The sequence below is a fragment of the Falco peregrinus genome, chromosome 3, assembly GCF_023634155.1.
Source record: "Falco peregrinus isolate bFalPer1 chromosome 3, bFalPer1.pri, whole genome shotgun sequence".
Classification (NCBI taxonomy): domain Eukaryota; kingdom Metazoa; phylum Chordata; class Aves; order Falconiformes; family Falconidae; genus Falco; species Falco peregrinus.
Window position 1 is genome coordinate 113,602,274 of NC_073723.1, and position 26,128 is coordinate 113,628,401.

Sequence of the window (26,128 nt, forward strand, 5' to 3'; positions counted from 1 at the left end):
ATTATCAGAATCCCTGGTTCTAGCCACAGTCCCTCAACACAAGGAAAAATCCATAAGGGCCAAAAGCAGCAGTTTGAGAAATAGTTAAGATAGTCTATACTCGGGAACAGTTCCACCCAAGTTATTATTCTAATGTCATTAAGTTGATAGGACTTGCCATCATGGTGAGAAGAGCACATTGCCAGGATGCTAGGACTATCAGATGCACTAGATAATTAACAACTTCTAACCTGTTGAGCTCCCTGATGGCCCGCAGTCTACGTATGTACCGACGGCAGCTTGGCAGGATTGAGAGATGATGGGCATGCAGGGTTAAGAAGAAACATTCTGTTGGGAATTTCGGCTCAGAAAATGGAGACGGATCCCTGCCTAGAAAACAAACCAAGAGAAGAAGTATATATGAATAAATTAAAAAATTAACTGCCTTAGCTAGGGGCAAGACCTTGAACTTAACTGTCTTTAAAACAAGAGAAACAGCATCAAAAAAAAAAAAGCATTCAGGAACAGAAGAATTATTTGCTGGAATCACTTACTTCCACGTACCTCCAGTATCAAAAAGGGAAGGTATAGTAAATGCGCAACATAGCTCAATCAGAATACTCACAAAGTTCAGCAATCCAGGCTGTAACATCCTCCATTGTTGCTTTCACTCTGGTCTCATCTGTTGGGAGGTCAATACGACACCTGGGATGAAATATGTACATGGGATCAACAGTTTCCAGCTTTATCTTCGTACTTAGTTGCTGTAGTACCCATAGGAAGTTGAGCATAAAGCCATCTGTAGATACCAAACGATCATCTGTCTGTGGGGTAAGAAAGTCAACAGTTGGAGACATAAGCGTGTAAGTACAAGGGTATTTTTTGCTGTTTCAACAGTATTTAACAAAATTATGCAAGTTCAAGAAAAGGGAGAAATCATGAAGAATGCGGATGTGTAGGGAGACCTTTGTGATAACAGGAAGATCACTTTTTTTTACCTTTCTCTGTGGTTCAAGCAGTCATTCTCAAGAACATTAAACAAAAATACAAACAGAAGAAGATGACCTAAGAAATTAAAACGATTTGAAAGGGCCTCTTTCAAGAATGATTTGCCACAGAGACAGACAGCAACAGAAAAGTTTCAAATAGTTGCTGAGCTTCAATTCATAATTTTTATCTTAAATGTAAAGTTTCTATTTCTTCTTCTCTGGAATTTCACACAAGTATTCCTAGTAACAGTTCCAAATGTTTCCTTTTGAAAAGAGGACTTAAATACAACAATAATGCAAACTTCAGTTGTTCAGGATTCACACACTGATTTTTGTCGCAGGAAGCGAGTGCAATGCATAAATTAAACAATGGCAAAACAACATCCCTGTTGTCTCACTGGAACTGTGTCAGTTTCTATCTGCATTACGCCTTTTACAGAAGCCACACAAAGTCTAGCAACTTAGCAGCTGGGAAATAAGTTTTTTTAAACCTAGATGATTGGAATGAAGCTCCCATAGATTTGAGGGGGGGGTGGGGCAAGAATGGCTGTTAATGAACTGACATGTCAGTACTAAGAGAAGAAAAAACATGAATAGATCAAATAGGTAAAACAATTTCTGAAATGGGAAAAATATTCAAAGACGTAATAACTGATGACCGGGCTTTTTGCCTGCTGTAGCAGGCATTTAAAATTCTGTTGTCCTCCATTGAAGAGTCACGTTGCACAAGCCATCTAGTGCGATTTGTGCACTGACTAGATCCATGCATGACAGGAAGAGCATTCCCCTTCCCCTTTATTTACCTGCATTTGTGCCTTTTTCATGTTGGCGTTGACAACAGCTGCCATGTAATTGAGAGCGGCTTCTCGAGTTTCACCATTCAGTAAAATACTATGTAGAATCTTGAACAGCTCTTGCTGGAATTTCAAGGAAACATTCTGTCAGGTTGCATATACTTCTCAACATCACATTCCTGCTTTCTGTTGCTCCGTATTTTTTATGTTCTACAAATTCCACAAAACTAACTACAACTTCTGTTATGGTCTTGTTGCAAATTTTAAATGCATATAATAGTTACGACATTAGTTACAGAAAAGATGTATTCAGAAGATCAGCCAAACACACACACTACTAATCCAACAAATATTTTTTTAATCGTCCTTTAACATAAACTATAACCCATGACTAACTGTTTTGATATTTTCTGAATTGGCTTACAGCCTTAAGAGAAATATTTGTAGCACTATTTTTTTTTTTGCTAATTCCCTTCAGCCATATCCTAATAGATCTGTTGTTTAACACAAGCTATTTTTTTTAGATTATATTCTTCATCTATGCCAAGACCAAAAACCCCACAATATTTTGCTTTTATTTTCTCCAAATATGAGAAAACTTACCCTTGCTAATTCCAGGTAATGTTGCAAAGACTGGCTAACAACCCGGGTGTTTTCAAGAGTAATGGCAGGTCCTGAGAAGTACTTTTCAACTACTTTGTTCTGAAATTAGAATGAATATTGGCAAATGTATTGAACATATTGGGGAAGGGGAAAAAACCCAAACAAAAAGACCCCACCATGCAACTATCAACATCCTTCTTTAACACTTACGTCATCTTCAGCAAAGACAGAGAGACTGAAGAAGGCTCCTAGATAGGAAAGTCTTTGCAGCTCTCTTCCTGCACCTGTGCTTAAAGATTTAGGCAACCACAAGGGCAAAGAGACAACCTAGAAAACAGGAGAAATAGCAAGTTAGTTAAAGCTGCCACAGCAGCCATACTACTTCCTCTGCACTGTCACCTTTCAGTGTTTGCCATACACCCTCAATTCTTCAACATTCTGTCATGCTCACAACTAAATGGAAACATCTCATCGATATTTCAGCAATCTAAGCAAGTCTCGTTTGTCCCAGTTCTCCTGAATCCTCAGGGAGGACTCCCTTTACCGGTTTACTGTTTAGCATGAGATACTACAGTAACCCCTGTTGATACTGTTCTTCAGAACTCTAAAAGTGGATCATAAGAAACCAAAGTTACATGGGTCTTTTAACTTGGGGGGTATGTGTGTATGTGTGTGTGTGTGTCAGACTGCATACACTTACCAAACTGCACATAGGGTGTGTTTTCCCAAACTTGATTTCACAAAGTTCACATAGTGCCTATAAAGAAACCCCAAGAACAATTAATTTTGTGGGTAATTCTTAAGTAACCTGCCTGCAAATAACAAGCTTAAGGTGAATAGCTGAAAGAGGCAAACCTTTTTCCCTTAATCAGTGGAAAAACTTCCACCTTCTACAATGGTGAGGACGTCCAAACAGAGCTAGAGTGCACCCTGCTCCAATTTTAGATTTTACATCTGTTCCAAGTTGTCTCAAAAAAGTTAACATGTCTCACAGGATAGCAAATTATTGCACTTATTTCACAAATTAGCTGTGCAAATTGTTTGTTCAGAACATAACAATGCCTTTGCTGGACTCCTGAACTGCCACATGAAAGTCAGTAACAATAATAAATAGAGCAATTGTTCTATACATACACCAAGGCCTTTGTCTTTTGAATCAGAGTGGAAAAATGTCAGATGAACACAGAAGCCAGAAACAAAGAATCCTATCCAAGATCTCTAACTCACTTTCAACTGCAGCATAGAAAAAAGAAAGCAGTTATAATATATGATTCTGAAAACACAGTAATACTGCAGGCTGTCACATATCCCACTTCTCCTGTATAATGTTTTCATTCTTCAATTATACTATATAGCTACTAACTACTATTCCAGCCTTTTGTTGCACATTGTGCCAACTACAAGACGTTCAAAATGGGGTATAATTTTCAAGAAGCTGTTACTTGTAGGCAACAGTCAAATTTGTAACAGTTCGCAATTTACATTGGAGGGAGTAACAGAAGAGGAGGAAAACACAGAACCAGCAAAAATTGTTATTTTTGCAAAAGTACCAGAGTAACTTAGTCAATTTGATTTGTAGCACCCCAGTCCACCTAATTTCCTGAGGTACAAATTAAACTTGAAATGTAACAGCCTTTTTGGGCGTCATATGCCGAAGACCATAAAATTTGAAGGTGTCAGCTGACGGTGCTCAATTTAGCTGAGAATTTAGCTTGGTCTTTTGTGGCCAAGCATGCTTTTCAGAAGACTTTTTTTGTTTTGTCAATAAAAGCAAGAGGAGGGATGCAGATCTAGGACTAAAGTACGCTCTAAAAACCCCCACAAACAACTAAAAATAAAACTCTCAACGTTTCAGCCAGGGAACTTTACAACGTTTTTCTACAGTAAATACTCACCAACTCAAATCATTTTGGGTTTAAAATAGATTTTAGTTTCCCACATACAGAAGTGAGTCTAAACACTGGCATGGATATCGGACCTTATCTCCCAGACTTAAACTGGGAGCAGCTCAGCAGGATTTTTTAACCATCCACAGCGTTGTAGCTAGTATGCATCATGAAACCCATTTGATTAATCTTATGAAAAGTAATATATATATAAACATTTGGATATCCCACTATACAGATGCTGTACATTACACTTTAGATATTATTTAATGGTCTTTTACACATCTCACACTTCACATTAAGCTTCCAACATAGAGTTTTATAGTAATCCACTAATCAAAGAAATCCCCAAAACACTGAAGAACATTTTATCTTGTATAGAATATGCATAAGTTATCATTAATCATAAATAAATGCTTCTAGAAATGAACAGTCCTTACCATAAGGGGGTATTTAAAATTGTCACTATCAAGGGAGCACTCTTTGGAAGCTACAGCCAAGCCTTGTAAGATGGGAATAAAGATCTGTAAAAAACAAAGGTAGATTACTTTGTTCAAAAATAGGAAGCAATCAAACGACACTATTGCTGTACACAGCGTGAAGTGCCTGTTCATTCTTCAAATACTGCGAGTTACGCAGAAGAAAAATTAAGACCTTTTATTTAAATTTATATCAGTTAGGTCTAAAGGCTTAAACCCAACTTGTTTGATACAGAGTGAGTGACGTATTGACTTGATGCCTGGGCATAATGACTTAAGAACTTCTTTCCAAGCACTTGTATGTATTTTTCCTAATCGTGTTCTAACTTGTTTCCAGACAGTTACTTTGCAAACCAAAAAGCCCCAGAGACATGGGTATCTAGATTTGGACCCAAAGCTAACGGATACAAGCTGGGGCTGACAAATCGTAAGGTCAGCATGCTGACAAATACCAGGTGGTGTTCCGTCAGGTTGTCTGCACGTGGAAGCACACACACATTACGTACAGCATCGCTGCAGATACTGTATGCATGTGTGCAAGCACATGTATCATATACACCAACAAGAGCACAAGTTCTGTAGAGAACTCCAACAACTTGGTTGCCCAAATGGGTAATCATGTATTTGCCTACACAGTTGGCGTAATAATATAGCTTTAAGTTTGCATCTCATGTCAGCAAGTTGGTTTTGTGCTGTTAAGTTGAACTGTGGTAAGAGTAAAGATAATAAGCAGCAGTCAAGAACTGTTACAAAAGAGGAAGTGACATGACAGGAACTTATTAATCAAAAGTAATTACACCTGATCAGCAAGTTCCAATCACACACATCTGACAACTATACCCTCACGAAATAAACTCTTACAGAAATTTTACAACAGGAGGTCCCACTGAATTTTAAGTATATTGCATTGCTTCTATCAAGAGACAAAAATATTACTGAATTATATTACATGAAAAGACTATAATGAGGTTGTTGTCTGCTTCAGCTAGAGGAATAGTTCTCTCCTCCAGGGCAGGTAACGTTTAACACTTCCTATAACCACTTTTTCACAGTCTTAAATGTACTTTCAGTTGCATGAACCTCTACTAAAAGGTGTCCAGACAGAAATACAAATTATTAAAAGATACTTGCACTACAAAAAAATTAACCAATGTCAGGTTTTTTAAAATTGGAAGGCTCAAATGTCATTCTGAAGGCCCCTTCACAGCTAAGTCACATAATACTGCAGGAGTGCTAATTAGAGATAATCACAACCTTACTGATCTGCTTTAACTTTATACAGGCTAGAAGCAGTTTGGTAGCTTTGTGTCTTAATCACTACCATCAGTTCCAATTTTTTATCACCTCAGTGAACTACTCTGACACACAGAATAAACCATCTAATGTTTATCAGTCATCTCCTCTGTAAAATATGAAGACTTAATGGACTAGGATTTGTAAAATGCTCTTAGCACTTCAGATGCAAACTATTAAAAATTGCAAAGAAGTATAAAGTATAAAGACAGCAAAACCAATAAATCTTTCTGAGTATGATTATAGAGGATTGCTGTATTACACACACATTTTTAGGTTATTTCATAGAGAAGCACAGAAGGATGAAAACCCAAGATCAATCCCATAATACATGCCTGCATGTTCTGTGCAGTTCACTTCAACATTACGTAAATGTATGCTGCTTGTTAACAGAGGCACTTTTAGTAATTAGAACCAGCAAACAATGAAAATTGGTCTTTTTCACAAAATGCTAAATGAATTTAAAAAGAACAAACTGCAACTGTTTAACACGTTGCTAGCCCCTGAAGTAACAGATACAGAACCGTGACATGCAGAATAAACCTCTCTAAATCCACCCTCCTGTATATTGCAAGTAGCAGAATTGTACAATATAACATTTATTTTTTTACCTATACCTTACCTGTTTGAACACCTCCTCATCCTGGTAAGTTGTTCTCACCAATTCCTGGATGAAGCCAAATGGGAGGTTCCTACACAGCATATATGGTACCAGCAAAGACTGCTGCTGCAATGACCTTTATTTGTATTTTAAAAAAACAAAAATCCAAAACTACTGATTATTTGCATAGTATTTGCAGAAGTGTCACAGTAATCACATTTAAGGATGTGCCAAGAAAGCACATTATCAATATGTAGACACACCTACTCCTTTCAGAAGTAACTAACCTTGTCTTCTCAAGTTACTTGTGGAAAGGTTATTCTGAAACAGACTGTGCTGCCAACATCACACCTTAGTTTAATGAGGCTGGAAAAAAATAACAGCTTCTGTGTAGTATTTGGTTCTCCCCTCTACTCCTCTCCAATAAAAAAAACCCTTTGTTAAACTCAGCTAGTGAAGGAACAACATTTTTTTATGTTTGTTTTTCCAGATTAAGAGCAGAGCATAACATTAGTCTTTTCTGAATTAATACAGTAATTACTTTTAACTGCTCCCTCAGATCTTTTTAAAAGTATCTTTTCCCTTATTATATATATAAAACTTACTCTGATGTCAACATTGATTCATGTAAAGACAAAACAAATCTCAAAGCATAGTGGAAAACTGGTGCACCTTTGAAGATTACAGAAGTATCATTTGGAAACACAAATATAAAATTATGCAGATTTTAATAAATCACATATTTTTTTTTAAAATTACCATTCCAACTAAACAGGCTGCTAGTTAACCGCACTTGAAATCTGAGAGTTGTGACGTAGCTAGAATGTCTACACACAGATTTACGTTACCAAATCTGTTATGGTAACCTCTCTGAAGTAAACAAGTGCTATGGCACTTCAGCAGGTTTTGCTACTGTTTTGATAAGACTGTTTCTCAGATGCAGCTCTACTCATTACTGACTTTCACAGGAGCAGTGCCCCAACAATCTGCAAGTAGAACAGTTTTTGCTTGAGGTAAGGCAAAAAACAGCTTGGTTAACTCAAATCCTCCACTTAATCTGTTCAAATTAACCTGGATGATTTTACTCAAACACAATCAGAAAACACAAATTGCTCTCCACCAACATATCAGTGGGAAAAACAGCCTCCCATGGTAAAGCAATAAACTACTTCTGGCACGTAAATTTATCCTGCTCCAACAAAAAAATCCCAGAGCAGTCTAACTTTCGTGATAAACATCAGCTTTATTTACCTTGGTTGTGTTAAGGATCCCTGTAGCACCAAAGCAGCATGTGAAATGCATTGTGATCGGATGTTGCTCAGTAACTGGCTAACTGTTGGCTGGCTACACATCTGATAAAAATAACTTTATTTTAATACAAACTGGAAGTGTTCAGAGACAGAACAGACAGGAAATATGATAGTATTCTTTATTCATGCAGTGTGAGTATAATGTGCAAACTAAGAGTAGTACTACTCCAGCTAAAAACCTTTCAGATTATATATAAATAGTGTTGATTATTTGGTTTTTCCCCAGAGACAAGAGATTAAAGCACAATATAGAATGCTGATAGGGAGCTGGTTTCACAAAAGTATGTTTTACATGGAATGAACTTGGGTAAAACGCAGTAAACCAAAAGGAGAAGGACAGTTTCTAACAGTGCTTAGAGATGCAAAACAGATGTGATTCAAATATGAATTAATAACAGTCAAATGGACCTTATAAACTCTATACATCTATTTCTACAATGAAGCCATCAAGAAACAACTATCAATTTTCACCAACTTTCCCCACTAAATAGTAAAAGGAGTGTCTGTGACAGCACTGATAACTACTCAACGGAAGTATACCTTTGGTGCTTTTCTCTCCTCTATCCCAACTCTGTCAAAACACTCAATGAGGTAGTTCAGCATCTCTGTCTCCTTACAATTTTCAATGGTGAAGTGGTCACTGCAGGAATCTGAAACACTTGAGCTGCCAGAGCCTCCCATACTTTAAAACACACAAGAAGAAGAAACAAAGCATTAGGAGCAGTTCTTCACTTGTGCACAATCAAACAATTCATGAGCTCTTGACTTCCTCTGCCAGTTTTCTGAAGACTCCATCCCATCACACACGGCTCAATAGTTAAGAACATTTTGTGATCTATGGAGAGCTCTCCATTTAACAGTTTGACCAACTCTGGAAGTTCAGCTGTACTGTAACATGACTGTAGAATCAGTTATCTTATTAAAGGAGTAAGTATCTGAAAGACAGCAATGAGGTGCACGACTAATGGGAATCCAGAAATCTTGTTCTCACATGGCCACACTGTAAATGAACAGCCTTTAAGTTGTACCCGATATCAAAACTGTTCAGATGCTCACAGCATCACACCACTTCCATGCCACAGTCTCGGCACACAGCATCGGCAACAGCAGATCCTTCACCAGCGGCGTTACGGCTAGCCAACCCATGGAGGGCAAGATGCCCTCGCTGCAGGGAAGAGACCTTAGCTGACAGACAAGGCTACAGACAACAACTTTATAAGTTCTAAGGAAGCAGAATAAACAAAACAGGAGGCAATACATCAAAGCAACTGCTGCTTTTAAAATTTCCACATTAAAGATCATTTAACTTCAACTCGGCTCATTTCAATTCCCTTACAGTAAAATATGCCATTTCATTAAGTAGCACAGCCTCAGGGTGGAGGTGAGGGAGAACACTGCTATTGTAAACAGAAAAACTAAATCCACAAAACCAAACCATGCTTGAGACAAGAGAGAAATTTAATACAAAAGTGAGAACAGACCCCACAACTCTCAATCTCAGACTTGTTATCTCAACAGAATTCTTCTCTAACAGCTAATTAAAAACAAAATCCTCATTTTACAGAAAGGAATTAAGACAAGACATATTCACTTTATGTAAATGGAATTTAAAAAGTAGCAATTACGTGGATGGTCTGCTGCTATTCCTCAAAGTCTGTGTACAGTCAGGGTGGATTTAAATGAAGACCAGTTTAAGCCCCAGATCTTAAACTGGAAAAGAAAGAGTATTTGTTTCCTTAAATGCAGCTTTTTTGAAAACACATTTACAACTATAAACTGTGTCAAAACTGGAATTTCCTTTAAACTATAAGATAATTTACATTTTAATAATAGAGCTGCACTATTATGCAAGCTTTATAGTCCAACCAATAGATCAGGGAAAGGTTATTACTGCTAAGCATCTGGTAGCTCAGCACGTTAAGAAACATAACTTCTAATAGCAGCAATTCCTTTTTGCAGAGGTTTTTTTTTCAGTTATTCAATTAAAAATAACCCATGTAAAACAGCTCTATTAAAACAATACTCAATAACCATGAAATCACACACATTTTCTTTTCTGTAGTCTTTTAAATTTCTTGACTTCTCATATTCAGCTTAAAAGTTACCCTTTTAAGAACCCTAATTTATGTTAAAAAAATCCGACTACTTCTATACTTAGTCATTCTGTTAATGATTTCACTGCAGCACTAACTGAAATCATTCTAATGCAAAGCTCATACATCCTTCATATACATATTGAATGCCTTGTTATTTTCAGAATGCAAGTTGTTGCATAAATATACAGTCACTGTGTTTATAATTTAACAAACATCTTACTGCTGTCTGTAGAATGCCAGGACATGAACTAAGACTCCAGAAGCACAGCAGGCTCAGAAATCCTTACCAACTCAATCTAACATTTGGATTAAAATGCCAACAGGATAAAAATGAAACAGTGGGCAAAAATAATCCTAAACTTCATGTACACAAAAACCCCTAAACCTATGTTACCAACTTCACTCTCCTGAAATTAGACTGGAAGGGAAAAGGGGAGATGCTACTTGAAAGGTCTTCTAGTCAACAGTCTGATTTTAGCCATAGCATCCCAATGTACCACTGGAACAATCACAGATGGGAAAGTTAGAGGGAGAAAGACCACCTCACACCAAGTCTTTCTGGGCATTCCCTGACATCACAAGATACTTCCTGAATTCTTGAACTAGCTCAGTTTTAGAAGGCTTGAGCAGTTAGATTTCCCCAACTTTTGCTTTAACTAAAATGCTTCAAAGAGGACTGAAATTCTTGAAGGAACTCTTTTCCTCCCAGTTGTTCAACATACACACAGTCTTACTCAGAACTACCATCAATCATAGCCAGGGGACTGAACGCTCACAGAAAGTGTTCAAGATACTAGCAAGACTACAGAAGTACAGTTTTTCACAAAAGCCTTCCTATAATACATGTTTTCTATAAAAGCCATTTATTCCTTTCTCCAATTTGGGTTAATACAAAAGAACAAGGCATTTCTTTGGGAAAACATTTCTGTATCAGCCAAGACATTACAGCATCACTCCGCAATGGAATGTAAAACTAGAGAAGATCCTACCCTGCGTTTACATTTCCAAATGCTTTTTTCCCCCCTTGGCATATCCAATGTTGTACGGGGGGTTCTGCACAGCTATCCAGCTAGTTTCAAAACAGAACTCACCCATATAAAGTCTCATTTTGTTTTCATATATCTTAATGTCACACAAATGAAAGGGCTTTGCTGTAAGATTTGTAAGTCTCCGTTTTACAGTAAAATATTCTGCTCTTCCCCCTCCATTCTTGGCTCTTCCAACTACATCAGCCTCTACTACTTACGATGTCAAAGGAAAAGTTTAAACTTTCAGGTCTCTTTACAGGCTAGATGGCCTCAGCTGCCAAGCAGCAATGAATCTTCAACAGAATCATACTGTTTGCATGAGCTGGCTATTTGCCACATCTTTTTCTACAACCTTTGTCCTCATTTTCCAGTTTTTGATAGGAAAACATGCACATGATGTAATACTGGGTTTATAATTATAATCATGGGTGAATAATAGTCCTTCTACTCACACAGTCAATGATGAGTTCCACTGAAACACCATTTCAGAAACTATGCTCATTAAACCTAAAAGGCAGTATGATTAACATTTACTTTATCTTAGTCATCTCTTCAAAAAAGAGCCAACTAGCATTCATTATACGTGTTTATATGCCATCTTAAAACCCCATCCAAGTTATGTCCTTGGCTTTAGTAATTTCCCAAGTTACTCTGAAGAACACTTGACACTACACAGACTGTTAGTTCCTAAGCAACCAAACATGCAGGTTACGTTCTCTTTCTCCAATACCTGGACCCAAACTGGACACAAGAAAAATCATCATCTTCATTTTCTTCATCACTACTGTCCTCAGACACATCAGAAACGGCAAGAAGAAGGAGGGAGAAAGGGTTGTCGTATATACTACCACAACAAAAATGAAAAAGGCCATCAGATTTTTTTAAGGCAAAAGAAAAAGAGAATGGTAGCTTTTCAAGTCTGCCAAAAATCATCTTCTCTAAACATGCAGACAACTGATAATTCCATGTTAGTAAAACCAAGACTATACTAACATGCTCTGTTACACTACTACAAGTTAGTCACGCATCAAAACACCGCAAGTTCACAAACTGAAAATTTTAAAAGAATTTTTGATAAACCTAACAAAAATTACAGCTAAAGTGGGAATTATTAGACATGACCAAATAGTAGGTATTACAATTCCAAGCTACTGAACTTCCAAGTAATGGTCTCAAAACCTTGCACGCTCGTTTCTCCCTCCTGCAGGGACTAGGGATTCCAGGAGCAGCCAACGAAGATAATGCAGTAGTACTTGGCATGGCACGGTGAAATAGGCTAATCTGTAATTTAAATCTACGCACTAGGGAATCAAAGCTAACACAGTCCAGCAAGTAGCAGCTCTCAACAAATTAACTAAAGTCCTACTCAGAAAACTGATTTCAAAGCAGGAGGTCTGTTTGGTTTACCACCCAGCAGTAGCAACTGAACAGAAAGCTAATAGTTTCACTGGAACAGATATAAGAGGAGGAAATTCAAACAATATTGCTACCTTTAAAGTAATTACATTACATCTCAAATGCTCACAGAAGCAGGTTTAACATTTTGGCAAAGGCAGCTTGTTAGCAAGTCAATGTATTAGCACAAACCAAAACACAGAAATCAACTCAGGGTAAGTAGGGTAAGCTCAGCACAAACATAAGTTCTTTCAAATTGCACGATTATGCCACACCCTGCACAGCACACATTAAACACACTCTTTTGCTCTTGTGAAATACCTAGAAGGAATCCTGTTCAGTAAAGAAGAACGCCTGCGCAAGGTACTGGGTGAAGCAGTAAACAAAGGTGGACCCACTGCTGTGGGTCTCTGTCTGGATGTGATGACTGGCATGGCTGGAGGGCTAGCAGCCATGGCTGGAGGACTTGGTGAACTAGATGGGATGGAAATATTCAAGGAACGTGGGATGGAAGAAGCTGAAAAGCCTCCAGAATGGGCAACGGTGTATGGCCGGTACCTCGGAGAAGCAGACTGCATCCAAGAAGGGCTTGTTGCTGTGAGGTGAGAGCTGACAGTAATGGAAGGCACAGATGCAGTGGCAACTGAACTGGCTGGTGGGGTAAGAGATGAACCAGTCATTGGTACATAGCTTGTGAAATTGGTAGTAGGAGCTGGACTAGTCCCATAGAGACTAAACCAGTTACAGGGGAAAAAAGAAAAAAAAAAAGCAACAATTTAGGATATGCAGAAAAAGGGTGAAAAAGAAAAAATGAGCAAGAGAAGCCCTTGCCCTTCTGATGACTCTTCAGCAATAATTCTGCAGCTCACACACATTACTCCTTTTTACTGTTGTTTAATAAAACTATGTCACAGTCTACACACTTTTAAAGAGTCATAGCCTTCACTGACACAATTTAGGGATACTTCTCAGAAGGAACCAGCTACATGGCTTTAACCTATCAAATACACTTACAACCATGGCAAAGCAATAAAAAATGGTGACATGGAGGGTCCTTCACATGAAAAAAGAGTGAAGATCTTCAAAAATCTATTCTATTTACTGTTCTTGGGACATTTCTACACCCCTCTCTCTTCTAGTCTACAAAGAATATTCAAGTGAAATCAGTATTCAGTTATAATCAGAAGTCACCTGGATAACGAACTGGAACCAAAGGAGCCCACGTTACAGAACACAGGGCTGTTCCCAGGGTTAGAGCCCATGTTTAACATCAGGCTTCTGTCAGGAGACCGGGCAGCGGCAGCAATCGGTTGCGATGTAGCCGTCAGGCTAGCAAAGGGGTTTTCATCCCTTGACTGGGTGGACATCATCAGCACTTCCATCAAAATCTGCCCAATCAAGTCCTTAAAATCTGAAAACACTGTTAAGAATAAGAGAGTTAGTATCCTCAGCTACTGTCTTCATCTGCACATGGTCTGAGATTTCAACTAAAAAGGACAGTAATTTACTGCTGTGATTTAAGTGCTGCTTTTGGCAAAACCAACAGACATGTCTATCACTGTCTATATTAACTAGGTTCTGGAATTACAGCTGCACAAAAATATAACTTTTATGGGAAGTACAAAAGATCATAGATGACCTAATGTTGTTATTGTTGATTATTAAAGTTGTCTTGTCCGTCCCTCTCATGTTTTCCCACCTGCTGTCGAGTTAGGCAAGTTGTATCATAAAGAAAGGGAAAAAAAACCCCATGCATGCACCCCCACATCCCCCATGCATGCCTACACATAAAATAACAATTTTGATTTTGGTTACATCTTGTAGCAGACATAGGAAATATAATTTGTTATATAAAAAACCAGGAATGTTTAGCTTATCGAATTAACTGCTAAATGTCTATTATGATGAAAGACAACCCATTAGTTCAGTAAAGGTTTCTAAAAAAAAAGTAAATACAGCAACACTGCAATATCAGTACACTAGTTTGACAACAGAAAACCTAACCAACAAGAGCAGAGCGACTGACTACAACGCGAACTACAACCAATCTGTCCATGCTCCTTTTTGGGGATTCCATTTCCTGCTACATCTGCTGACAGCAGATGCTGAAATCAAGCAAAGACCTCAAGTGGGTGACTAAAGCATTGTAGCAAAGGGAGAAAAAGCTGACAGTAGGGAACACTCCACCCAACCGAAACAATCTCTACCAATGGTGACGGTTCATATACCTACCCTCCTTTGGGTTCTGCTTAAACTGGGCAGAGAGTGAATTCAGGAAGATAACATCTCTGTCTCGGTCCTTCCAAGAGACTCTGAAGATCTTACAGACCAGCTGTAAAGCTTGCTCCTCAGATACTTCAGACCCAGACAGAGGTTCCTTGGTTGGGGGAGTTAAAAAAATAAAAATCAACTTATTTGCAATCGTTAGTCAAGACACAATCAGATGCAGGTCTTCTTTAAACAGCTTCCAACTAACTCTTAATGCCAGATTTTGTGTACTTATGAAGGCCTATAGATATATTTGTGAAAATCTATTTGGAAAGACCCCAAACAAACACAAGAGATGCAGAAAAGATGTAGCAGAAATACACAAATCCCATAGGGAGCAAATTCCCAAAACACATTTGAAAACAGTATACCAAGAAAAAAAAAATTAACCAAGATACTTCTGCTTTAAGGAATTATTTGGGGATTTCATTATGCCCAGGTATTTTAAGAGTTTCTTGTAGAATTGAAAGCACAGGAAGGAGCGAGCTTCCCCACATCTCTTCTGCTTTCTTTTCTTTGCCCAAGATAAAGACATCTTTCACTTGAATGAAGTCAGGACAGGACAAAAGACTCAAGAATTTGCCTTTGTTCCCCTTTCTTCCAAAAAAGGAAGATCACGTAAACTGTGCTCAAACTGAAAAACTAGTTTCTCTAAAAAGAATGCTACCATATACTATAGATACTATACAGTGGTAGCAAAGGCTGCAGGGGAGCACTCTTGCAATCCCAAGGCAGCTTTAAGCACGCACCTGAAAACATGGTGGAATACAGAAAAATGAAACTCAAGTAATTACCCCTGCAATGTGAGGAGAGGTAGCATTGAAAAACACTCTGTAACATTCATGACAAGCCAGCAACATAACTCTGTCCTGCCCTATGCTCTTCTACCAATACTGTAAAAACAACATAACACACAGAACAGACAATTCAGCTGCAGAGAATTTCAAAGATGGGGAAGTTTTAGCTTCAAGGTGATTTTTCTCCCAGAGTTCTCCTGCAAGAGTTGTAGAGATTTACAAGACAAAAAAAAAAAAAAAAAAAAATATTCTGACAGTTGACTAATACAACTGCACACTGTACTGCTATGTATCATACTTCTTGAGATAGTAATACTCTTTTTCCTTTAGAAAAAATAAGTCAATGAGGAAGAACAAAATGCAGACTGAAAAAAAAAAAAAAAAAAAAAAAAAAAAAAGGTTGCCACTAAAAAGCTCCCTTTCTTCCTTTAATTTGAGACCTCATAATAGCCACCAGGTAAGCCTAGATCTACCAGAGATTTCCAGCAACTACCAGCACTATACCCTTTTCAAAAGCTTTCCTTCAAACCATTTAATAAACCATAAATTTTGGCACATTCATATATTTTTATTGACTTAATGACTCTAGTATTATTCTACTGTTTTCAAGTACTTCTGCTCATTTCTGCAAAGAAGGCTTATTATTGACATCATCTTCAGTGCAGATAACCAGGCAAAAAAAAAATTTGCCCATAAATGAAGACTACGCTGTCTCCTATCCACTTAACATTTTGGTATCTCCAAATGAGTAAGTGGAACTGAACCAAGTTTGCAAAGCTTTATTTTACTTTCCACTGCTCTCCCCCTCCCCTCTGCTTCAAGACTGTCCTTGATTCCAAGCTATTTATTGCACAGTAGCACAATACAAGCTGCCCGACTGCAGCTAGGAATTGGCTGGAAAGGATTCTGCAGCGGGGTCACTGCTACGTGGCTTTAAGCCAGGCTTTTACCAACTGACCTTATTACTGACAGTGCAGGAATAAACAAAGACATCTAATGAGCACTGCAAGAACTGTAGAAACTTCTCTCCACTACAGTGTCATCCCATTTCTTTATGGCTGTATTTCACGTGAGCCTTAAAATCAAATGACACTGAGGACAACTTCAGGAGTGAGTTAGAGCTCTACACTTGCTTGCTTGCTTCTTCTACTTTAAAGGGTTCTACCACCTGTTTAAACCTTGAAAGCCAAATATTATTTATTTTTCTTATAATATCATTTAGAAAACCTTATTACATAGCATTATGCCAGCATATGTAACACCTGAAGCAATGCTTTGTTAGGAGATGTCTAAATGCTATACAATACAAATAAGCCGCAACAATCTTCAGTGTGTTAAGAAATATTTCTTCAGGTCTACTGCGCATTAAGAAAACACACCTGGGCATCAACACATCACTGCTGTAGGATGTATAACAAAAACATTTTCTTCGGAGTTTGCAAATATCATTGATAAATCAATTTGAGACAACTGAAACGCAGCTTTGATATTGGAAGTTTTAACTTTTCCTTCCCACAAATTTTTATGAGGAAATTAGTGAAGAAATGGTTCGCAGATGACATGAGAGCTAGTTCCATCCTCTCAAAAGCATGTATTCAAAGTAGAGACGTAACTGAACTCACTGTAAGCTAAAGCTTCGTATTACTGCTCCATCCAGCCAACACAAAACACTAACCTTATCCGTCAGACTCCTTTTCTCTCTGCGATCGCTCTCATCAACCTCCATGTTTTCAATTCCTGAATCCACATCTACCTGGGACATACTGTAAGTGGAAATAAGAGAAGCCCATTAACTTGTAGAAAGCTGCAGCCAGTCCTCTGTAAGATGCTGACTGAAAGAATGTCACCTTAAGTAGAAGCGGCAGAGGAAAACCAACTCAACAGAAACAGCCATATGTACAAACAGCAATTAAAATCACCAGCTGATAAATGCTTCTCATATTACATTGAGTTCAAGAAACACAATTCTAAATTTCTTCAGCAGGCAATACAAACTATACAGCCATCACATCCCAAAAGCTTTTCTTTTTTAAACAGAGTAGCTGAATTGTCCCCCACCAGAAACACTCATCACAATGTCTAAGACAATGCTTTGTGTCTTTTATCACTTTAGGTCAGGAATTCCCATTAAAACTAGACTAGACCATTGTAACGCTTTTTCTAAAGTGGGTCATTTTTAAGCATTAAACCCTATTGCATTAACACAGCTGGTAGTGAGAAGTGGCCGAGTATTTTCCTGTGTAAGTTGTTTTGATGATTAGCATTGTGCAATATTTGCCAGCTTATACAAGCTGCATTTTTACCTTTTCTCACAGGAGACACTATCAATATCCATGCTCTGAGATCGAGAGAGAGACTGAGATTGTGTTTCAAGGCTGTTAGATGGAGAACTGCTGAGTGAACTCACTCCTTCGCTGCTCTGGCTTCGGTGGGCTACTCCTAGAGAAAAGGCACCACCAAGATTACTACTAGAGAGATGAGAGAGCACTACACAATTATTTGGATAGAAAAGGAGAAGAAATACTGCTTTTCAAGACAGCTCTTAAGCATTCTCAGTAATGCATTAGGAAATAAACGTTACTAATATCCACATTTGACTACAAATAATCACATTTTCTACCTGCCCTTGCAGCAACAATACAGGAATGCTTACCTGCATTACAAGGCAGAAGACGGAACTGAATTTGCATCCATGAAGTGCTCAGAGATTCACTGCCATTAAAAAAACCACTAGCAAAATTACCTCTTTTAAGATTGCTCTGTGCACTACCTTAAGACTTTGTCAAAGCCCCACTAAAGCCTGTCCCATCAGAACAGGGCTTCACACTGGGTCATTAGAATGGCGTTAACTTGGGTGAGGATACAGAACAAGCTAATGTGAGCGGTGCCATCTTCCACAAAACCTCCCACAATTTATTCTGATATTACCTGTACTTTTCCCTCGCCACAGGGATAAAGTAAGCATCCAAGAAGTCCTAACAACATGCACCAAGTGGAACACCAACAAATGGAGACTGATGTAACGGCCCTGGAGCAGGGCTGATAAGCATCAGGGTATGAACAGATGGATTCACTTTGCAACAAAGACTTCTTCAGAGAAGTAGTAGATACTAGTGTGATAGGAAAAAAGTTATATGCATAATTCCAAACAATGCAGAAAAAGCCTTCCATCCAGTAACACAGCAAGTTGAATGAGTTCTGAAAGCACCTAAACAGAGAGGGCTTTTAAGTGTAGTAGTCTATTCCTAAAGTTTGTGCCTAGTGACACTGGTTTATAATAAATAGCATTACTTGCAAGCTGCAACTGTAGTTTTATCAATATCAGGTATTTGCATATCACTAAACAGACTTCTTGAAGGGAGAGAAAAAAGGTATTATTCACCTGCCTGTTTAAAAAGAAAGCAGCAGTGAATTTCACTCCTTTTAGCTCTTCTGCCTACAGTTTACTAAGACATTCCCCAAACAGTATTAGGTTTCAGGTGAGAAGTGTAAAACCTGAATGACAGCCTATTTTTGAATTCCAGCACTGGCTGCACTGCAGTGTTACTACTGTCAAGTGCAAGTTTGTCCCACGTTTATGGTGGCAACACATTCTGAAGTTAACAGTGGGGGCAGCAAAACAGAACAAATCAGGATTATGCTCTCTGACACAAGCTGTTTGTTTTTGCGCACCCTTCCCAAAGCTTCCCTAGGTCTTGAAACAATTCATTTTTACAGGAACAAAACTGCAGAAGGCAGGAAAAAACCATTTAAAAGACAGCTTGCTGAAAAACGAGATACTCGGCATAGGAGGCCAGAAAAGTCATGTCATTCTACTGCTCTGAAACTCCTATTTTACTTCCCTGGGTACAAAACCAGTTTATATTTAACTCCTTATATTACGCTGGAAATCACACATCACAAAATATTTACTACATGTTAGGTTTTACGGAGTTTTGTTGAAAGCTTCTACGCTTTGGTTAGTAACTTCAGGGCTGTATCTAGGTATTATCATTCATTTGTAAACAACATTCAAACACCATCGTTCAGCCCATTAGGTTTCCAGCATATTTCAGTATCAGTATTAAGTATCTGCAAAAGATTTCACCCAGGAAGCAGAAAAATGTCAAGGAAAACTCCATTTCAGTTCTAAATGGCCATTTCCTCTAGTCCTGGAATTTTAGTGATGTGTAGTACAGCTTTGACACTGAAACCCCTTGCACAAGGTACAGGCCAAAAGCTTAGTACAGTTTCTCCACAAAACCAAGGATACAGAAATATTAAGTATAGCATCTGAACAAAGCAAAGCTGCTCAGGTCAGTCAGGTTAAATAAAAGCAATTGTCAAAAGCAGAACTGCTTGGTGATGCAGCTTCCCTAGAGAGAACACCCAGCAGAACCAGGCTGCCCATGGCAGGGGAAGGCTGCCTTCAGCAGGGCACCCAGCACGCGGGAGGTCAGGTCAGGCAGTCCCGGTACAGCCTGGTTTTCCTTCAGTACCTCATCAACCACAACTGGGCAGCCTTCCTTGAGTCCTCCCTCTCCTCCTCCCCCTTCCCAAAGAAAAAGCTAGCTAAGGCAGTGGATAAAGAGACCAGAGCAAACACGGCTTTACCCGAGTGGAGAACTGCCTTGTTCTACATTTCCTTGGGGTCTTACTCCCACTGCCAGGAAAACATACTGTAACAGTTACACTGCAGCGCTCGTAAGCAAACTCAAGCAAACTGTCCTACCTACCACCTTTTCCGGGATTTAGTTGCATCTGTACTTTGCTGAATCAGGTATACAGTAAAAATTACCTGACGTGAAGTTCCACTTTGCCTTAAAAAAAAAAAAACCAAACAAACAAAAAACCAAACAGATAGACAACAGCATAGAGATGTGCAAAAATTATGAAGACCGCATACCCAGTGTGTGTGGCTGTCACTGATACAATCTCTTCAGGCTCCCCGAAGTATTTTCAAAACACATACAAAGTAAGGATCGTATTTCTCACTAAATTCGTGCGTAAGCCTGATCTCACCATGACGTGCAACTTCTTATAAAAATGGATGCTTACAAGGACATTATTCTGCTGGGACTGCTCTCTGTATGTCCAAATGAATTAAAATCCTCTGCAGTCATTTTAGGCTACTGCTCAAATGAACTCCTGCAAACCACACAGTGTTAGCCAAGTCTTCATTTATGCTAAATAAATACAGCAGAAAACATTGTGAATGGTTTTTTTCCTGATCTATTCCCCAACTTAACTCTATCTCTTACCCTGGTGTGAGAGACTCGCATTATTAAACTGCTGCAATGAATGGCAAACACTATACAGACCAGATAACTTCTGCTTCTGGTCATCAACCACCTTTGTATGGTTCGGTACTGTCCAGTGCAGACAGATGAATTCTTAAACGCAGAAGTCTCTAAGGTCTTCGCCATGTGACCACTTCAAACCATGATAAACCGGTCTGCCAATACGCAAACATACAGGTGCATGCTTCCACACCTCCTTCTCTGTCGGCATTATTGTGGATACAGCTGTGCAGTGAGATGGACCAAGACCCCATCTATTTGAAAACCAACCATTTATTTTTCCTAGGTTAGTTTTCATCTGGATTAAGTCCATGACCCAACTCACCACACAGTTGCTATGGTCAGCAGAGGGAGAGGCAGTGAGAAATGCTCCTTTCAGCAGGAGTCAGGCGCAAGACAGATTAAAACAGTCACATAACCACAGACTGAGCAAACACAGTAAGTGAACTCTGCACTTCTCTTAAAAAAAAAAGAAAAAAGTCACGTTTGCTTCTGGGTCACTGTTTATAACCATGAGCACAATACAGAGTATTAAATTCCAGCCGCAATGAGCTTTTCTGAGGAAATGTTTTTGACAGCTTTTCTCTGTCCTGCTTTGGATACAAGGCAACAAAATAAGCAGGAAGGAGTCACTTCTAGGTGTTTCAAAACAGCGCTGTAATTAAAGATTTACGCCTGTAAATTACTGTACTTGCAAAAGGGAAAAAATAAAATTTCAGAAAGCAAACAGGTAAACATGAAGAATTCTGCATGCTTATCAAGGAGCACTGAAAAAAAAAATTCTATCAAATTACAACCTGTTCAAAACAATCATCACATTTGTTTTGAGATTGGTTTTGTGAACCTCTTGGCTTAGTAACACAACAAGCAAAACAATTTAAATTTTCATACAAAAGATCACAATAACTGGAAAATATGCCGATTTGTTCTGATTTCCAAGATAGCCAATTTTAAATCAAAATTACTTTTTTTTTTAGGTCAAAGTGTTATTATATATCAAGAATATTGTCTTTGCCTCTCTATAGAGGAACTCTCCCAACTTTCCATGCCTTCTCTATTTGTCTGATTTGAATAGATGGGGCATTATTTGTGTCATCTGAAACAAACACCATTTGTACATACCCTACTTGCATTCACTCCTGTGAACAGTGAAATTTGCAAATACAAAGGAGAAAGCAAATACTTTATTCTTACCTTGACAATGCACAGTAGTAGTCACAGCCTACTATTTTCAATTGTGCCAAATGCTAGCAATTAAAGGTCAAAAATGAACTTGGGACTGATTGATAAAATGTACCCAGAAACCGATCAATAAAAACTGTGTCGCAAGACTGAAAAGCGTTTTTCCCTGTCTCCTTCACAGATTGGCTTTCTTTTCTGTAATATTAAACTGTATTACGAATGTCTTCAAGCTTTGGTAACACACCTTTTAAATGTCAGTAGTTTACTTCTACCTGGAAAACAATTGTATCTAACTTTATTATCTGGGAAAGGAAAACAGCCAGTACTTTAATTCACCATTTCAAAATGCTTCTTTCTGAAATTTATTTTTAGTTAACAGCAACAATAACACCAATAAGAGCATCCATATCCTAACGGTGAGGAGTTGCATGACAGCTTTCAGCAGACATACGACAATAATCTCTGTCACCGACACGCCAGCCTACCTGATGCACCAATTGGAGAGGTAGCTGGGGTCATGCTATGGACATTTAGGCCTAGACTATGGGATGGCCCGGGGGCTGGTGCTACTACAGGTGGTCCTGGCGGCGTCTCTCTCTGTGGCGACGTAAGCGGCGTAGTGGGTTGGGAAGATGGTCCACCAGCCAACCGAGCAAGCCGCCTTCGACGAATCTGCACAAAGGAAATAAAATAACAACAAATAAATAAACTTGCTTGCACGTACATATGGGCACGCACTCTGTGGTTGCCCTTTGGCCCTCCTGCCAGCGCAGGTGTTCACTCCTGCCAAACTGCAAACATAGCGGCTTTACTCGATAACCAGCTAAGCACAGCCCAGTCTTACTGCCACTTCTCTAAGGCAACACCAAGGTACCCCTGATGTTTAAATTTTATGTATGCATTTCCTGCCTTGGAAAACCGTTTGCACTGGAGAATACAGCATCTGTCCCTCCAACAGCTCTGTAAGACACGTTTAACATTTACCGCTGAGCAATTTCAAAACCTTTAACACTCCTCCCCATTTATTTTGGCATTTGCTAAAACAAACTGCATTAATCTGATAAAAGGGACAATATGAACATGACCTTTGCCTTAATTTCACACCATATGAAACTAATAAAAACACCCACACTAAAGAAGATCCAGCTGAAAGATATTAAGAGGACCACTCTGCAAGCTAATCTGAAACAGACCTGCAGCAATAAAAGCGTACAACTCGCCTGCCGGACAGAAGCACCTTGAGAAGTACAGACATCCTCTCATCTTCCACAGACATTCCACCATACAGAATTTAAAACACCATTTTTCATGTTGCTAGTAAGACAGAGAAGCATCTGACTTCAAAATCCAACTTCAGAAAGCTGTTATGAACCTATTTATTAGATGTAGTATGTGACCATATCACATTAATATTCTACATGAGAAACAAATGGACAAAATAAAACCCATAAATTACAAGTGGTTCAAGTGAAACCTGAGGCCCAAATGGAAAACAGGAAAGAAAACATTTATTATCACAGGCTGTCTCAGAGGATCTGTTCCCAAAGCTTACTCCTTCACCTCGAAATAGGCCCAGTACAAAATAAAAGTATCATATTTGAGAGTGGCCACTCCCTGCAAAAATAAGCAATTCATGTTATTCCCTCTTTGCGTGATGACACTTAAGCATCGCATCCAATGTACCAGTTTTCATTTCTGCTCATAATCCTAAAGAACTGCCAAGCAAGTGAAAAAGCGAACAAAAGATTTGTGTCAAGTCAATGTCTACACCACGTTACCATCGTCGTTAACGGCCCCCAAAACCTACTCCAACAGGAAAAACAGATCAAATCAAATCAGACTTCAAAAATGAGGGAAAACAGTGTCTGGAACTGCATCACCCTCCATGACAGGTGTCACTACATGAACGTGGAAGGCAGTTAGGAATACTTTTTTTTTCAATCAAGACACACAAAAAAAAAAGGCTACGATTAGAATGTCTTAATCCCTTGTCAAGCAAAACAGGGGAGCTTCTTGCATAGATTAATTGTTTAGCTTTGCCCTAAGTAGAAGCTGTATATATTAGGATCTCCAAATAGTTTATTTGGGTTTTTAATTCTTAATTTTTCTCCACTTCTATTTCCCACCTTAATTTTTCAGCTGTTGTTTACCTGAAAAACCCACAGAACTGCCGCACCGCTCTGAGGCACACCGGCCAGACGCCAGGGACGTGGCCCCATAGCACTTCTCCCAAATGAATCCAAATGAAGTGCTCAAGCTCAAAGCTACACCAAAAAGATTATCAGTAAAACCACCCAGCTGAATTGAAATCTCTTTGAATTAGGAAACTGAATTAAAGTTTTAAAAGCTGCTTCCTTACTGTTCAACTGATCAATAACCAACTTTTTCGGATAAAGGAATGGCAGGGAGGAATGGAGGAAAAAAATACAAATACATGCACAAACAGCTCATATATGCAGAAGTAGCTGAGGGAGAAAGATGAAGATTAACTACATAAAAACCAAGAAAAACAAATGCAATATGAAACTTTTCCACAATTGTTCATATTCATTCTTGCTGTCTAGTTCCATGTCTGATGTTAGGAAGGAAATACGCAAGGAAAAAAGGCATAGACAATAATCAATGTATTTATCAATGTATTGTCAAATACAGTCAAACGTCGATTACTCAGACAAGGTCATATCCCTTAGAAGGTACGAATTGCACAAAACCTCTCTTCATCATCGCCCAGTTTCACGCAGATCACCGAGGTCCCTTGTGCCCCTCAGCACTCCTTCACCTACAGTGCTAGGCCAGATCAACGCCGAAGGTGCATCAAAACCAACTCAGTCACCACTGCTGAAACATGAGGACATCGGACAAGCTTTCTGCCTTGCCTTTGTCACTCTTAGCCCACCAGCCACCCATCCTTCCCAGGGACCAACCCCCCGGGGTTGCAGCCTGCCCTGAAAAAAGTTCCAAAAAGGGCACGGAACCAAGAACCTGCACAGACACCATGCTGCTTCTAGATAAGGCATTGCGGTTAAAACTAATACAAGGTTTTCCCTGCCCCTTTAAGTATGATAGGCAAGTTATACTTATCTTCCTTACTGCTGAACAAATTGACATTAAAACAAAAACAAACTGTGAATATTTTTTCCACCGAACGAGACAGCCTTCACAACAGAGGGTACATTCAGCAGTGGTTAAGGAGCAGGTTTGGTTCTTGGGTATCCTGAATTCTCACAGTCCTCTAGGTTTACGTAAAATCACCACAGAAATTTGAAAATTGATCTGAACATTAACAAGTTTTAAGTAAGAGAGGAAAAAAGGGGAGAAAAAAAGACGTTATGCTAGAAAGGCAGACGTGCACGCTGAAACAGACGTTTGAGAACACAGCATAGCACCAGCACACGCACTCTACCCATCCAGTTAATTCCCTCAGCACCTTCAGACTAGAGAGCGGAGGCTTCACGCCCAGGGCATGAGAGAGGCCATCGGAAGCCGCGGCTTGTTTGCCCAACACTGGGCACAGCAGAGCCCCAACCTGTTGCCTTCACGTAACACAAATCACACATTAGTGTGCGGGAGTTCACAGTGACCTGGCTCTCGTTTCAGACTGGATGACTCTCCAAATCACCATGAGGAAACACATAGCTGGTTTGGTGGGTTTTTTTGTGTGAATATTTTCCTAGGAAATTTTAGGGTACCTCAGTAATACCCAACCCTTGATTTCAGCAATAAGTACTTGCAATAGGACATATGACACAGCTATCACGTATCATTACGTTACCTAAGAGTGACAAGTTACTTGGTACTAATGAGCACACAGGCTACAGAACAAACAATGCTCAGCTTCCTTACAGAGCGCAACTCCATAATATACAGCTTAAAAGCTTAATTAAAAAACAATGTGCTTTTTCCATTCTACCAATCAGATGTACTTTTTTTTATTAGCACGGTTTTTGCTGGACACACCTAGACTACGTCTTTGAATAGTAGTTTTCAGAAACATTTTTGATCTTACTGGATGTCTTAAAAGCTGTTAGCTGGACACACAACAAACAATGTAAAAATAGCACCCTGTTAAAGGCTGTTAACTGATACTTTAATTTTGCAGCAGGACGATAAAGGTACAACCAGGAGGACTAGTCCCTCAGGCTCACACAC

General features: G+C 38.9%; 1 protein-coding gene across 5 annotated transcripts in view; it reads right to left on the reverse strand.

Annotated features, from left to right (window-relative positions):
- The window catches only part of UBE4B (ubiquitination factor E4B), a 40,634-nt gene that overhangs the window by 12,263 nt on the left and 2,243 nt on the right, over positions 1 to 26,128 (reverse strand). The window contains exons 2-18 of one of the 5 annotated variants that reach the window (XM_055800650.1): positions 22,465 to 22,651; positions 17,822 to 17,957; positions 17,194 to 17,281; positions 14,686 to 14,830; positions 13,645 to 13,873; positions 12,775 to 13,185; positions 11,789 to 11,902; positions 8,475 to 8,616; positions 7,876 to 7,976; positions 6,646 to 6,760; positions 4,692 to 4,775; positions 3,066 to 3,122; positions 2,576 to 2,692; positions 2,366 to 2,464; positions 1,772 to 1,885; positions 605 to 803; positions 231 to 369 (exon numbers count right to left, since the gene is read on the reverse strand). In XM_055800650.1, coding sequence (XP_055656625.1) covers positions 231 to 369; positions 605 to 803; positions 1,772 to 1,885; positions 2,366 to 2,464; positions 2,576 to 2,692; positions 3,066 to 3,122; positions 4,692 to 4,775; positions 6,646 to 6,760; positions 7,876 to 7,976; positions 8,475 to 8,616; positions 11,789 to 11,902; positions 12,775 to 13,185; positions 13,645 to 13,873; positions 14,686 to 14,830; positions 17,194 to 17,281; positions 17,822 to 17,957; positions 22,465 to 22,651 — 2,477 coding nt within the window. Of the gene's footprint in view, positions 1 to 230; positions 370 to 604; positions 804 to 1,771; positions 1,886 to 2,365; positions 2,465 to 2,575; positions 2,693 to 3,065; positions 3,123 to 4,691; positions 4,776 to 6,645; positions 6,761 to 7,875; positions 7,977 to 8,474; positions 8,617 to 11,788; positions 11,903 to 12,774; positions 13,186 to 13,644; positions 13,874 to 14,685; positions 14,831 to 17,193; positions 17,282 to 17,821; positions 17,958 to 18,171; positions 21,953 to 21,991; positions 22,252 to 22,464; positions 22,652 to 26,128 lie in introns of those variants that run through there. The other 4 variants (XM_055800648.1, XM_027787418.2, XM_027787417.2 and 1 more) reach the window with 4 other exon arrangements.